At 42.7% G+C, this 12,460-nt stretch overlaps 2 protein-coding genes across 7 annotated transcripts; one reads left to right on the forward strand and one right to left on the reverse strand.

Annotated features, from left to right (window-relative positions):
- Window position 1: 1 nt before the first annotated feature.
- Window positions 2–6,941, reverse strand: LOC118393156 (probable cytosolic iron-sulfur protein assembly protein ciao1-B). 5 transcript variants are annotated; one of them, XM_035785533.2, is made up of 7 exons: window positions 6,793–6,936; window positions 3,588–3,736; window positions 3,096–3,207; window positions 2,875–2,969; window positions 2,513–2,705; window positions 2,334–2,406; window positions 2–710 (listed from the first exon to the last, which is right to left on the reverse strand). In XM_035785533.2, the coding sequence occupies exons 1-7, from the start codon at window positions 6,929–6,931 to the stop codon at window positions 476–478; spliced, it is 996 nt and encodes a 331-aa protein (XP_035641426.1). In that variant the 5' UTR covers window positions 6,932–6,936; the 3' UTR covers window positions 2–475. The 5 variants fall into 5 exon arrangements, with proteins under 5 accessions (XP_035641426.1, XP_035641425.1, XP_035641424.1 ...); XM_035785532.2 differs by having other exon boundaries at window positions 2,334–2,409; XM_035785531.2 differs by having other exon boundaries at window positions 2,504–2,705.
- Window positions 6,921–10,551, forward strand: LOC118393157 (transmembrane protein 127). Of its 2 annotated transcripts, none has more exons than XM_035785536.2 (4): window positions 6,921–7,070; window positions 7,847–8,126; window positions 8,208–8,372; window positions 8,785–10,551. In XM_035785536.2, exons 2-4 carry the CDS (start codon window positions 7,883–7,885, stop codon window positions 9,093–9,095), a joined length of 720 nt encoding a protein of 239 aa, XP_035641429.1. In that variant the 5' UTR covers window positions 6,921–7,070; window positions 7,847–7,882; the 3' UTR covers window positions 9,096–10,551. The 2 variants fall into 2 exon arrangements, with proteins under 2 accessions (XP_035641429.1, XP_052317419.1); XM_052461459.1 differs by lacking the exon at window positions 6,921–7,070 and adding an exon at window positions 7,337–7,472.
- The last annotated feature ends 1,909 nt before the right edge of the window (window positions 10,552–12,460 follow it).

Raw genomic sequence — 12,460 nt, forward strand, 5'->3', positions numbered from 1 at the left:
CTTTGACTGTAAATTAATATAAATCTGAAGACCATCTTTATGAACAATTAATATAAAAGGTGAAAGCGAAGACATTTTCCATCAATGCTTACTAGAAGTGGTTTCTGGAAACATTTATCTAGCATCTAGACATAAGTGTGCTGAATCCCTTGATTAAATAGCTATGACAATTTTCTTTTCTTGATATTACAAAACACCATTAGAATGTGTATATTGTATTGTTAATCAAATACATAATTATGACATTTAGGGCCCACATTCAGTTTTCAACCACAAGTGCACAGGCAGGTATCAGTATAATGAAATCAAAACCACTCTAACCTCATTAAAACAGGTTATTGCAAGAGGGATTAATAATAAACATCATACATGACAATTTCAGTGCTGTTGGCACCCTTGACAGTACAAGGTAAATTCAGCATTGTTAAACACTGGATCTGGAAGTCCTAACTAGCCCAACATACTGTACATGTTCTCAGACCCCAGACTGGTAGTTCCAGACTGCTATCTCCCCATTGTCACTGCAGGAGACAAGGAGCCCAGCCTTCTTGGGGTGCCAGGCTATACAGTTGACATCCTGGGTGTGGGCCTTGGGTACATGGGCAGACAGGGAGAAAGCAGGCTGGTCTGGGTCAGCCGTCTCATCCTCCTTAAACACACGCACTCCGTCATCACCACATGCAGTCGCCAGGGCACCCGTCAGTGGACACCTGAGAACAACCAAAGAGTACTGACTTGGTGAATCTGGCTACATTTTAAAATATGTAAATCCGTTTAAATATAACCTACCTTCCAAAAGTTTGGGGCCACTTAGAAATATCCTTGTTTTCCATGAAAACATACATGAGTTGCAAAAAGAATAGGAAATGTTGACAAGGTTATAAATAAGTGTCCTTCAAACTTTGCTTTCGTTCAAAGAATCCTCCATTTGCAGCAATTACAGCCCTGCAGATCTTCAGCACTCTCGTTGTCAATTTCTGAGGTAATCTGAGGAAATTTCACCCCATGCTTCCTGAAGCACCTCCCACAAGTTGGACTGGCTTGATGGGCACTTCTTACGTACCATACGGTCAAGCTGATCCCACAGCAGCTCAATAGGGTTTAGATCTGGTGACTGTGCTGGCCAATCCAATAGACAGAACCTGACTGCTTCTTCCCTAAATAGTTCTTGCATAGTTTGGAGCTGTGCTTTGGGTCATTGTCCTGTTGTAGGAGGAAATTGGCTCCAATTAAGCAGCGTCCACAGGGTATGGCAAGGCGTTGCAAAATGGAGTGATAGCCTTCCTTCTTCAAGATCCATTTTACCCTGTACAAATCTCCCACTTTTACCACCCCCAAAGCACTCCCAGACCATCACATTGCCTCCACAATGCTTGACAGCGTCAAGTTCTGCATCTCACGAATGTTCTTTGTGATTCGAACACCTCAAACTTAGATTAGTCTGTCCATAACACTTTTTTCCAATCTTCCTCTGTCCAGTGTCTGTTCTTTTGCCCATCTTAATTCTTTATTTTTATTGGCCAGTCTGACATATGGCTTTTTCTTTGAAACTGCCTAGAAGGCCAGCATCCCGGAGTCGCATCTTCACTGTTTACGTTGAGACTGGTGTTTTGTGGGTACTATTTAATGAAGCTGCCAGTTGAGTACTTGTGAGGCACCTGTTTCTCAAACTAGACACTATAATGTACTTGTCCTCTTGCTCAGATGTACACCAGGGCCTCCCACACTTTCTATTCTTGTTTGGGCCAGTTTGCACTCTTCTGTGAAGGGAGCAGTACACAACGTTGTACGAGATCTTCAGTTTCTTTGCAATTTCTCACAGAGAATAGCCTTCATTTTTCAGAACAAGAATAGACTGACGAGTTTCTGAAGAAAGTGCTTTGTTTCTGGCCATTTTGAGCCTGTAATCGAACCCACAAATGCTGATGCTCCAGATACTCAACTAGTCTAAAGAAGGCCAGTTTTATTTCTTCTTTAAATCAGGACAACAGTTTTCAGCTGTGCTAACATATTTGAAATAGGAATTTCTAATGATTGATTAGCTATTTAAAACGATAAACTTGGATTAGCTATCAAAATGTGTCATTGGAACACAGGAGTGATGGTTGCTGATAACGGGCCTATGAAGATATATATATTTTTAAAGTTTTAAATCTGCAGTGTCCAGCTACAAATAGTCATTTACAACATTAACAATGTCTACACTGTATTTCTGATCAATTTGATGTTATTTGAATGGCCATTTTTTTTTGCTTTTCTTTCAAAAACAAACATTTCTAAGTGACCCCACACTTTTGAACGTCAGTATATATTTCTATAAAGAGGACTCTCACCATGCAATATCATACACTGTCCGTCCATGAAACCCTGAAAGGGTACAAACACATTTCCAAGCCGCGTCAGTGCCTTCTGTAAAAAAAAAAAGTTAAAAAAAGAAAAGTTGCTTTTCCTGACCTTCCTTTTCACCACACCATCTATGGAGCATTGTGTGTATCTTTCTCACCCTGCCCACCTTCTGGCTGACATTCTTTCCAGATCTTCACAGTACAGTCATCACTGCAGGAGGCCAGTCGCTGGCCACTTGGGTCAAAGGTCAAACCCCAGACAGTGGAGGTGTGTCCTTCCAGGGTCGCCCTGCACTCCCAGTCATCATCCTCTTCTTTATAGACACACACATTGTTGTCGTAGCTACATGAGGCGAGGAGCTGCACAGAGAACATCACTTAGCTTTAGTGGGGGGAGACAGTGAATGCAGAGAACAGAATACTGAAACAATTAGTCCAGAGAAGCCTTGCAATACCAATGGGGTGTCACGAGATTATATAACATTGCTATTAGTACAAGGAGTGAAACAGCATATGAAATAGGCAGTACCTCCTGTGTTGGGTGCCAGACAACATGCTTGACATCCTGTGTATGAGAGTTTACCACACTCACACACTCATACTCATTCTCATTCTCCTCATCCACTGAGAAGGAAAGAGATTGTGAGAGACTATTCAAAACTACATACAGAGAAACAGTTGAATGTTAATACTTGTTTCTCGTGATAGAAATACAAACACATTTTATTCCTATATTGATGCAGCACTAACCTTCCCAGATCCAGACACTCTTGTCTCTACTACATGTGGCCAGCAAGTTACCGGATGGGGCCCAGGCCACACATTTCACCTCATTCTCATGTCCTTCCAACACAGTCAAGCACTGAAAGAAACAGAGAGAGTGTGATGCTCTCAACTAGGGCCATATCTTACCATCATCACCATAAATGCATATACATTTACATTTAAGTCATTTAGCAGACGCTCTTATCCAGAGCGACTTACAAATTGGTGCATTCACCTTATGACATCCAGTGGAACAGCCACTTTACAATAGTGCATCTAAATCTTTTAGGGGGGTGAGAAGGATTACTTTATCCTATCCTAGGTATTCCTTAAAGAAGTGGGGTTTCAGGTGTCTCCGGAAGGTGGTGATTGACTCCGCTGTCCTGGCGTCGTGGGGGAGTTTGTTCCACCATTGGGGGGCCAGAGCAGCGAACAGATATACAGTAGTAAGCTGTTCACAGTGACCAGTCCCCTCACCTCAAAATCATCATTCTTCTTTTTCCAGATGCAGGTTGTGGCATCAAAGCTGGCTGAGGCCAGGTAGTTCCCACATGGGGACCATGCCACCTTTCTGACAGTTCTCTGGTGTCCATCCTGGAGCAAGGTCTTGCATTCCCAAGAGTCACCTACACAGATAATCAAATGGGGGTCATTTTTTCCAGTAGTATGCTACTGCAACCTGCAATTTGTGGCGGTCTGGCACGTGGGCATTCCTGCATCCCCCCAAGCATCCCATTGGTTCCTGCATGAAACACAGGCAACACCGTGTGCTAACTACACTGAACAATATAAACGCAACGTAAAAAGTGTTGGTCCCATGCTTCATGAGCTGAAATAAAAGATCCCAGAAATGTTCCATAAGCGCAAAAAGTATTTCTCTCAAATTTTGTGCACAAATGTTTACATCCCTGTTAATGATTATTTCTCCTCTGCCAAGATATTCCATCCACCTGACAGGTGTGGCATATCAAGAAGCTGTATAAACATCATGATCATTACACAGGTGCATCTTGTGCTGGGCACAAAAACAGGTCACTCTAAAATGTGCAGTTTTGTCACACAACACAATGCCACAGATGTCTCAAGTTGAGAGAGCATGCAATTGGCATGCTGACAGCATGAATGTCCACCAGAATGTTTCCAGAGAATGTAATGTTCATGTATCTACCATAAGCCGCCTCCGTCATTTTATAGAATTTGGCAGTACGACCAACACTTACAAACCAAGTGTAGCCACGTAGGCCCAGGACCTCGATGTGGATAGGGGGGTGCTCCCTCTGCTGTTTCCTGAAGTCCACAATCATCTGCTTTGTTTTGTTGACGTTGAGTGGGAGGTTATTTTTCCTGACACCACACTCCGAGGGCCCTCACCTCCTCTCAGTAGGCCGTCTCGTCGTTGTTGGTAATCAAGCCTACCACTCTAGTGTCGTCTGCAAACTTTATGATTGAGTTGGAGGCGTGCATGGCCACGCAGTCGTGGGTGAACAGGGAGTACAGGAGGCCTGAGCACGCACCCTTGTGGGGCCCCCAGTGTTGAGGATCAGTGGGGTGGAGATGTTGTTACCTACCCTTACCACCTGGGGGCAGCCCGTCAGGAAGTCCAGGACCCAGTTGCACAGAGTGGGTCGAGCTTGATGACGAGTTTGGAGGTTACTATGGCGTCAAATGCTGAGCTGTAGTCGATGAACAGCATTCTCACATCGGTATTCCTCTTGTCCAGATGGGTTAGGGCAGTGTGCAGTGTGATTGCATTGTCTGCGGACCTATTGGGGCGGTAAGCAAATTGGAGTGGGTCTAGGGTGTCAGGTAAGGTGGAGGTGATATGGTCCTTGACTAGTCTCTCAAAGCACTTCATGATGACGGAAGTGAGTGCTACGGGGCGGTAGTAATTTAGCTCAGTTACCTTCGCTTTCTTGGGAACAGGAACAATGGTGGCCCTCTTGAAGCATTTGGGGACAGCAGACTGGGATAAGGATTGATTGAATATGTCCGTAAACACACCAGCCAGCTGGTCTGCGCATGCTCTGAGGACATGGCTGGGGATGCTGTCTGGGCCTGCAGCCATGTGAGGGTTGACACGTTTAAATGTTTTGCTCACATCGGCTGCAGTGAAGGAGAGCCCACAGGTTTTGGTAGCGGGCCGTGTCAGTGGCACTGTATTTTCCTCAAAGCGTGCAAAGAAGTTGTTTAGTCTGTCTGGGAGCAAGACACCCTGGTCCGCGACGGGGCTGGTTTTCCTTTTGACTGTAGACCCTGCCACATACCTCTAGTGTCTGAGCCGTTGAATATCGACTCTACTTTGTCTCGACACTGACGCTTAGCTTGTTTGATTGCCTTGTGGAGGGAATAGCCGCACTGTTTGTATTCAGTCATGTTTCCAGTCACCTTGCCCTGATTAAAAGCAGTGGTTCGCACTTTCAGTTTTGCGCGAATGCTGCCATCAATCCACGATTTCTGGTTTGGCAATGTTTTAATAGATGCTGTGGGTACGACATCGCCGATGAACTTTCTAATAAACCCACTCACCGAATCAGCGTATTCGTCAATGTTGTTGTTCGCCGCAATGCGGAACATATCCCAGTCCACGTGATCGAAGCAATCTTGAAGCGTGGAATCCGATTGGTCGAACCAGCGTTGACCTGAGTGTGGGAGCTTCCTGTTTTAGTTTCTGTCTATAGGCTGGAAGCAACTAAATGGAGTTGTGGTCAGCTTTTCTAAAAGGAGGGTGGGGGAGGACCTTATATGCGTTGCGGAAGTTAGAATAACAGTGATCTAGGGTTTTGCCAGCCCTGTTTGCGCAATCGATATAATGATAGAATTTAGGGAGCCTTTGTTTTCAAAGACTTTACCGAGTTACAGTTCATATAAGGAAATCACTCAATTGAAATAAATGAATAGGGCAGACTGGAGGTTATTGTACTAGCTAGATTGATAGTTAGCGACACCGCGTGTCAGCTAGATTGCTAGCACACTGTCGCTCCATGTGCTCGCCAGCCTGCTAGTTAACTAGCACACAGTGACAATTCCGTCTGCTGTGTACCGGAGTCTTCCTAAGGACTAGATGCCTAAACTAGCAGACTGTCCACTGGCGTATGGCTAGCTAGATAACGTTGTCGCCACCGATCCTACTTATGATGGTTTATCAGTGGCTGGAATCCATCATTATTGTGCATTAATGCCACCTAATGTACTAAAGGGCATTGGCTTCCCGCCTGTCCCTAATTTAAAACTAGAATGTAACTTTTTGAGCAACCAGACCAAATTCACATAGAAATATAGATCTTTCATTCTAATTGAAATGAAGTCGAAGAAGCGGTAGATCTGTTAAATGTGCTTAAGTTTCCCGTGCTTAAGTTTCACTTTTGGTTTTGTAGACCAACTTCAAACAGTTGAAAATACAATATATGTGTCTTTGGAAAACATTTCACAAAGGTTTAGATGGTACAATGACTGCTTGTTTTGTTACAAACTTAAATTAGGTGAACGATCAGAATTGTAGCAACCAGGAAATGGCGGAGCGATTTCTGCAATGTGGATCTTTAAAAACCAACATAAATATAAAGAGGTGCCTGCAGATGCAGAAATGCCCACATGCAGGAACGCCCCCTTCCATTTTTTGTTTTGTTTCCGCGGGCACATGCTGCTTTTAATGTTAATTTCACAGCGGATTTGTTGTATTTACCTTCCCTTCCCCATATCCGAATGGCTCGGTCACCACCGCATGATGCCAGCAATGTGCCTGTGGGGTTCCATGCCACATACCAACAGCGGGAATCTGGATGCGCATTGAATTTCTGCAGAAGGGCCACAGTGTCGTTCATTGCTAGCAAGCTGCTATCTAGCTAGTGACGTGTTATTGGCCACTGATAATGCTGCTACCAAAACAGCAAGCGAGCCGTAGCTATGCAAACGTCATACACATTAACAAGGAAGACAGCTAATATCTACTTCAAATACGAGGTTTGTATATGGTATTTGTAAATCAATTTCGCAACTGACGTTTTACCGAAAATACTCCATATCAACGTGCTACTTTCTCTTCCTCTCCGTAGGTAAGTGCTGCCAATCTAAAGTCCATTTGGCTCATTACTGCCGCTATCAGTACACGATAATCATTGCATGTTTTATGGACACGTTGTACCAAAAGGCCAAAGTGTAACTGCAGCATATCCCAGTAGGTGGCGGTAATAACAACAAATGTACCTTGGTCTGGTGTAACATTAAATCTAAAATGAAGAAGTGATGATGAACAAGGAAACAATTTTACAGGAAGATAGCTAGTTACTTGGCTGCCTTTTGTTTTTAGCGTAATATCGTTAGTATACGTCCTCCTTTGGGCGTTTTAGATTGCTTGAACAGATTGTGAGTATCATGTCTTTAGATTTGATATATTATGGGTGTCAGTTCACGTTACTATTTGTTTGAAGTAAATCAACTAGGATTTTAGACTGCTAGCTAGCTTCTGCTGCTAACGGGCCTACGTCGAGGTCTGAGCTTTGTAGCTAGCTAGACTGAAAATTATTGGTCAATTTGTTTTGTTGTTGAGTAATTTAGCTAAGAGATTACGCATTGTGAATAGACTTAAACCTATTTATTTGACACATTGTTACCAGTTGACCTACACTAATGTTAACGTTTTAGTTAAGTTAGCTGATAATTTCACAGACAGAAGGACGCTTTGTCAAAACAAAAGCTGTCTGTCATTTGAAGACTGACTTAGCATAGCTATAAATCAGGCACTGACTCCTGGTTGACGACCAAGTGGGAATTGGATGACAATGTATGCACCACCGGGTACCACTGTCCCCGGAAGCCGGCGAAGGAGAGGGGGTACTGCACTGCCCAAGCAGCCAGAGCGAAGCCTGGCTTCTGCCCTCCCCGGAGCACTGTCCATCACGGCTCTATGTACGGCCTTGGCCGAACCAGCTTGGGTCCGAGTTCATGGAGGGACGTGTCCCAAGCAGGAGCTTGGAGTGGCTGATGTCCTGGGATACATTGACCCGAAACTCCTGGAGGGTAAGTAATGATTTTGCCAACAGTGGCTCAAAGCACCTACTACCTGTGGTTTGTGTTAACTATCACCAACTTCTTCTTCAGATTATTGTGTGAACTCCCAGACCATCTTGCTGCTAAGGGTCATTGCTGCCTTCTGCTTCCTGGGCATCCTATGCAGCTTGATAGCGTTCCTTTTGGATGTCTTTGGGCCCAAGCACCCTGCCCTCAAGATCACCCGCAGATACGCATTTGCGCACATTCTCACAGGTATGAATGGATTTGGGCTGTGGACAAGAGAGGAAATTAGAGATTCAGCTAAAGTGTAACAACGATTTCAAGGCAAAGTATAAACTAGAGCTGGTATGATATCAGTATGGCAATATTTTTCCCATGGCAAAAATGGAAACACAAAGCAGACAACTCTTTGGTCCTTTAAAAACCTGCTGTATGTAAATATTGTGTGCTATAGCTTGGAAAATAAATACATGTGACTCTGGATGATATATTGATGTTTGTTTCCAATGTTAGGGTTGTTTTGCTAAATAAGTTAAAAATAAATTGTTTTGTTTCTCTGCCACGATACTAATGAGTATCACAATACTGGCCCTAGTAGAAACAATGGAAATCAAATAATCCCTTTCCTTTTTCCCCTGCCTGCTCTTTCTTTTTATGGTTTTAGTGCTGCAGTGTGCCACAGTAATCGGGTTCTGCTACTGGGCCTCAGAGCTCATCTTGTCGCTACAGCAGCAGCATAAGAAGTACCACGGATCACTCATCTATGTCACGTTTGCCATTAGCTTCTACCTGGTGGCGGGGGCTGGCGGCGCCTCTATTCTGGCCACAGCTGCCAACCTGCTGCGCCACTACCCCACAGAGGAGGAGGAGCAGGCTCTAGAGCTTCTCTCAGAGATGGAGGAGAGCAGTGAAACATATCCTGCCGATTATGACATTGCCAACCAGTTCCAGCCGCCTCCTGCATACACGCCTTAATGTAGCCAGCCTGGCCACTTCTTTCTCTTACATCCATGCTTCTCTATGAGCACATCTATTGGCCTTGTCTCAAACACCTACAGATATGTGATCCAAAAACTGTACCCAATGGATATTCTCTGCAAATACTCTGCTTTCTATAATCAACATCAACACAAATGGACACACTTATTTCTTGATTGTGGGTGCTTGAGTGCATGAAAGCTTCCTATTACGGTGGCAGAGATTCAATACTTGATTCGTGTTTTCACCACTGAAGCTTGGCTTTTAGGAATTTGCATGTATATGTCATTAAGGACTTGACCCTTACATGTAAAGCAAGAGAAACTGGCAATATATGGGGTGTTATTTTAAGAACTGTTGTACGGTTTGGGTCTACACCTGGTTTATTGAATGATCAGATATGGTGTGAGACTCAACATAGTGTATGACAGTGTTTTAAGTCATGGCTTAACAAAGGTCAAGTTCAGAAGTTTGGGCTTTTGACAGTGTGGCATTGGTATTGGGCATTGGTTTGAAGTGTTAAATGACCGCTTAACATCGATCATTTGAGTGAACTTTGACTTGCCTGCCATGTGATTATAATTGGACATTTTATCAGTTAAACCTGAAAGGCACCAAGGTTAAACACACTGAATTTTAGACATTTATTTCTCAATTGAAATGGACCATTATTTATTAACTGTCTGTCCCTGGTGTGGTAACTTTTTTTTATGTGAATGCAAGGCACTGTTTTGCATTTTATTTAGTCTGAACAGTTGTGCAGTTCTGAACTTGGAAGTCAATAGGTTTTCCGTATTAAGATTGGTTAATCACAGTAGTAGTAAAAATAGTTGTTTTACATAAACATGGCCAGTGATTGAGGCCCAAATTGTTATGCAAGTAATTAATTGAAAGCCAAGAGAAATGTAAAGTTTTTCATGGTTCTGCAATGTACGTTATTCACATTTTTTGGATATTGGACAAATAGAGGAACATTATTTTCTCTTTTTAACAACTGGCAAAAAAGGGTAGTATGCCATTGTAGATGTAGACTCATCCTCTGTCCACAATGCATTGGTCATTTCATAAATTCAATCATTTCACTCAAATGTATCCAACTGAATGACAACTTTTATTTGTACTTTGTGATTACTTAACTTGAGTTATGTGTGTTGACTGTGCATGAGTTCTTCCCCCTGACCCTCAGGATTGTGAGAATCTTATTGAAATCTTTTGGGATGGAATACTTCACACGAGTAATCTCAACTTGTGTTAGGATTCAGCTTTTTTTTTCATGTGAATAATAATCTAGTTGTACAAGTGATTTGTTGCTCTATTGTTTATTTTGATATTGTTTGTTTTATTTTTGCCTTTCTGCTTTTACTTTCATAAGTGTGTAGAAATGTTAAGTAAAATATTGTGGACAGTTTATATATAAAGCTGGTCGTATTCTAAATAAAAAATAAATGTCCAATTTTGTTTTAACTAATTGCATTCAATCTTAGAACTAAAAATTAAGAGATTCATTCCAAAACGCTATATATGCAGTTTCAGAAATGTTGGCCAATTAGCATTTTTTTGTTTAAAGAGCTTATGAAAGAGATTGGTGTATATTTTTCCCATATAATCATGGCATGGAATTGTTAAACAAATACATTTCACTAAATGGTTTCATTTCAGAGGGACAATCATATTTTTTTTGCAAATTTATATATGTCCACCTCCCTCTCAGAGAAAAAAGTGCTGCAAGGCTTTACACAGTCAAATGTTTTAATAAAGAACTATGCAATTGAATAATACAATAATATGATACAGTAATATGAGATATACAAGATATGAACATTCCATTCCAGCTAAACAATGGATCTAAGCTATCGTGTTTTGCGACAAAACCAATTTTTAATACACACATCTGGAATCAGTGTTGTGGAAACTACTCTGAAGAAGTAGTTTACCATGCTACCAATTACTTAATACAGGAAGAAGTTAAGCTACACTAAAGCTACTCTTAAGAAAAATAGTTGACTTAACTAAAGTTACTTTGAAAAAAATCTAATAAAATGTATTTATATAGCCCTTCGTACATCACCTGATATCTCAAAAGTGCTGTACAGAAACCCAGCCTAAAATCCCAAACAGCAAGCAATGCAGGTGTAGAAGCATGGTGGCTAGGAAAAACTCCCTAGAAAGGCCAAAACATAGGAAGAAACCTAGAGCGGAACCAGGCTATGAGGGGTGGCCAGTCCTCTTCTGGCTGTGCTGGGTGGAGATTATAACAGAACATGGCCAAGATGGTCAGTTGGCTTTTTATAGCCGATCATGAAGAGTATCTCTGCCACTCCTGCTGTCTCTAGAGAGCTGAAAACAGCATGTCTGGGACAGGAAGCATGTCCGGTGAACAGATCAGGATTCCATAGCCGCAGCAGCACGGCCAGGTGGACTGGAGACAGCAAGGAGTCCTCATGCCAGGTAGTCCTGACGCATGGTCCTAGGGCTCAGGTCCTCCGAGAGAGAGAAAGAAGGAGAGAATTAGAGAGAGCATACTTAAATTCACACAGGACACCGCATAAGACAGGAGAAGTAGTCCAGATATAACAAACTGACCCTAGCCCCCTGACACATAAACTACTGCAGCATACATACTAGAGACTGAGACAGGAGGGGACAGGAGACACTGTAGCCCCATCCGATGATACCCCCGGACAGAGCCAAACAGGAAGGATATAACCCCACCCACTTTGCCAAAGCACAGCCCCCACACCACTAGAGGGATATCTTCAACCACACACTCCTGGGCCAAACTACACTCAATCATATGACCCACTGAAGATATGAGTCTTCAGTAAATACTTAAAGGTTGCGACCGAGTCTGCATCTCTCACATGGGTAGGCAGACCATTCCATAAAAATGGAGCTCTATAGGAGAAAGCCCTGTCTCCAGCTGTTTGCTTAGAAATTCTAGGGACAATTAGGAGGCCTGCGTCTTGTGACCGTAGCGTACGTGTAGGTATATACGGCAGGACCAAATCAGAGAGATAGGTAGGAGCAAGCCCATGTAATGCTTTGTAGGTTAGCAGTAAAACCTTGAAATCAGCCCTTGCCTTAACATGAAGCCAGTGTAGGGAGGCTAGCACTGGAGTAATATGATCCATTTTTTTGGTTCTAGTCAGGATTCAAGCAGCCGTATATCCGGGTAGCCGGAAAGTGGAGCATTGCAGTAGTCTAACCTAGAAGTAACAAAAGCATGGATTAATTTGCATAATTTCTGCATCATTTTTGGACAGAAAGTTTTGGATTTTTGCAATGTTACGTAGATGGAAAAAAAAACTGTCCTTGAAACAGTCTTGATATGTTTGTCAAAAGAGAGATCAGGGTCCAGAGTA

The sequence above is a fragment of the Oncorhynchus keta genome, chromosome 14, assembly GCF_023373465.1.
Source record: "Oncorhynchus keta strain PuntledgeMale-10-30-2019 chromosome 14, Oket_V2, whole genome shotgun sequence".
In the NCBI taxonomy this organism is placed as follows: domain Eukaryota; kingdom Metazoa; phylum Chordata; class Actinopteri; order Salmoniformes; family Salmonidae; genus Oncorhynchus; species Oncorhynchus keta.

What these genes read in the sequence shown, in the direction of transcription:
- LOC118393156 (XM_035785530.2), bottom strand. Translation starts at nt 6,931, where the DNA reads ATGAACGACACTGTGGCCCTTCTGCAGAAATTCAATGCGCATCCAGAT. An exon ending in AGAAGAATGATGATTTTGAG is followed by an intron (nt 3,208 to 3,587) that starts GTGAGGGGACTG and finishes TGTTTCTTTCAG; the next exon opens with TGCTTGACTGTGTTGGAAGG. An exon ending in TCAGCCAGAAGGTGGGCAGG is followed by an intron (nt 2,410 to 2,503) that starts GTGAGAAAGATA and finishes TTTTTTTTACAG; the next exon opens with AAGGCACTGACGCGGCTTGG.
- LOC118393157 (XM_035785536.2), top strand. Translation starts at nt 7,883, where the DNA reads ATGACAATGTATGCACCACCGGGTACCACTGTCCCCGGAAGCCGGCGA. An exon ending in TGACCCGAAACTCCTGGAGG is followed by an intron (nt 8,127 to 8,207) that starts GTAAGTAATGAT and finishes CTTCTTCTTCAG; the next exon opens with ATTATTGTGTGAACTCCCAG. An exon ending in ATTTGCGCACATTCTCACAG is followed by an intron (nt 8,373 to 8,784) that starts GTATGAATGGAT and finishes TTATGGTTTTAG; the next exon opens with TGCTGCAGTGTGCCACAGTA.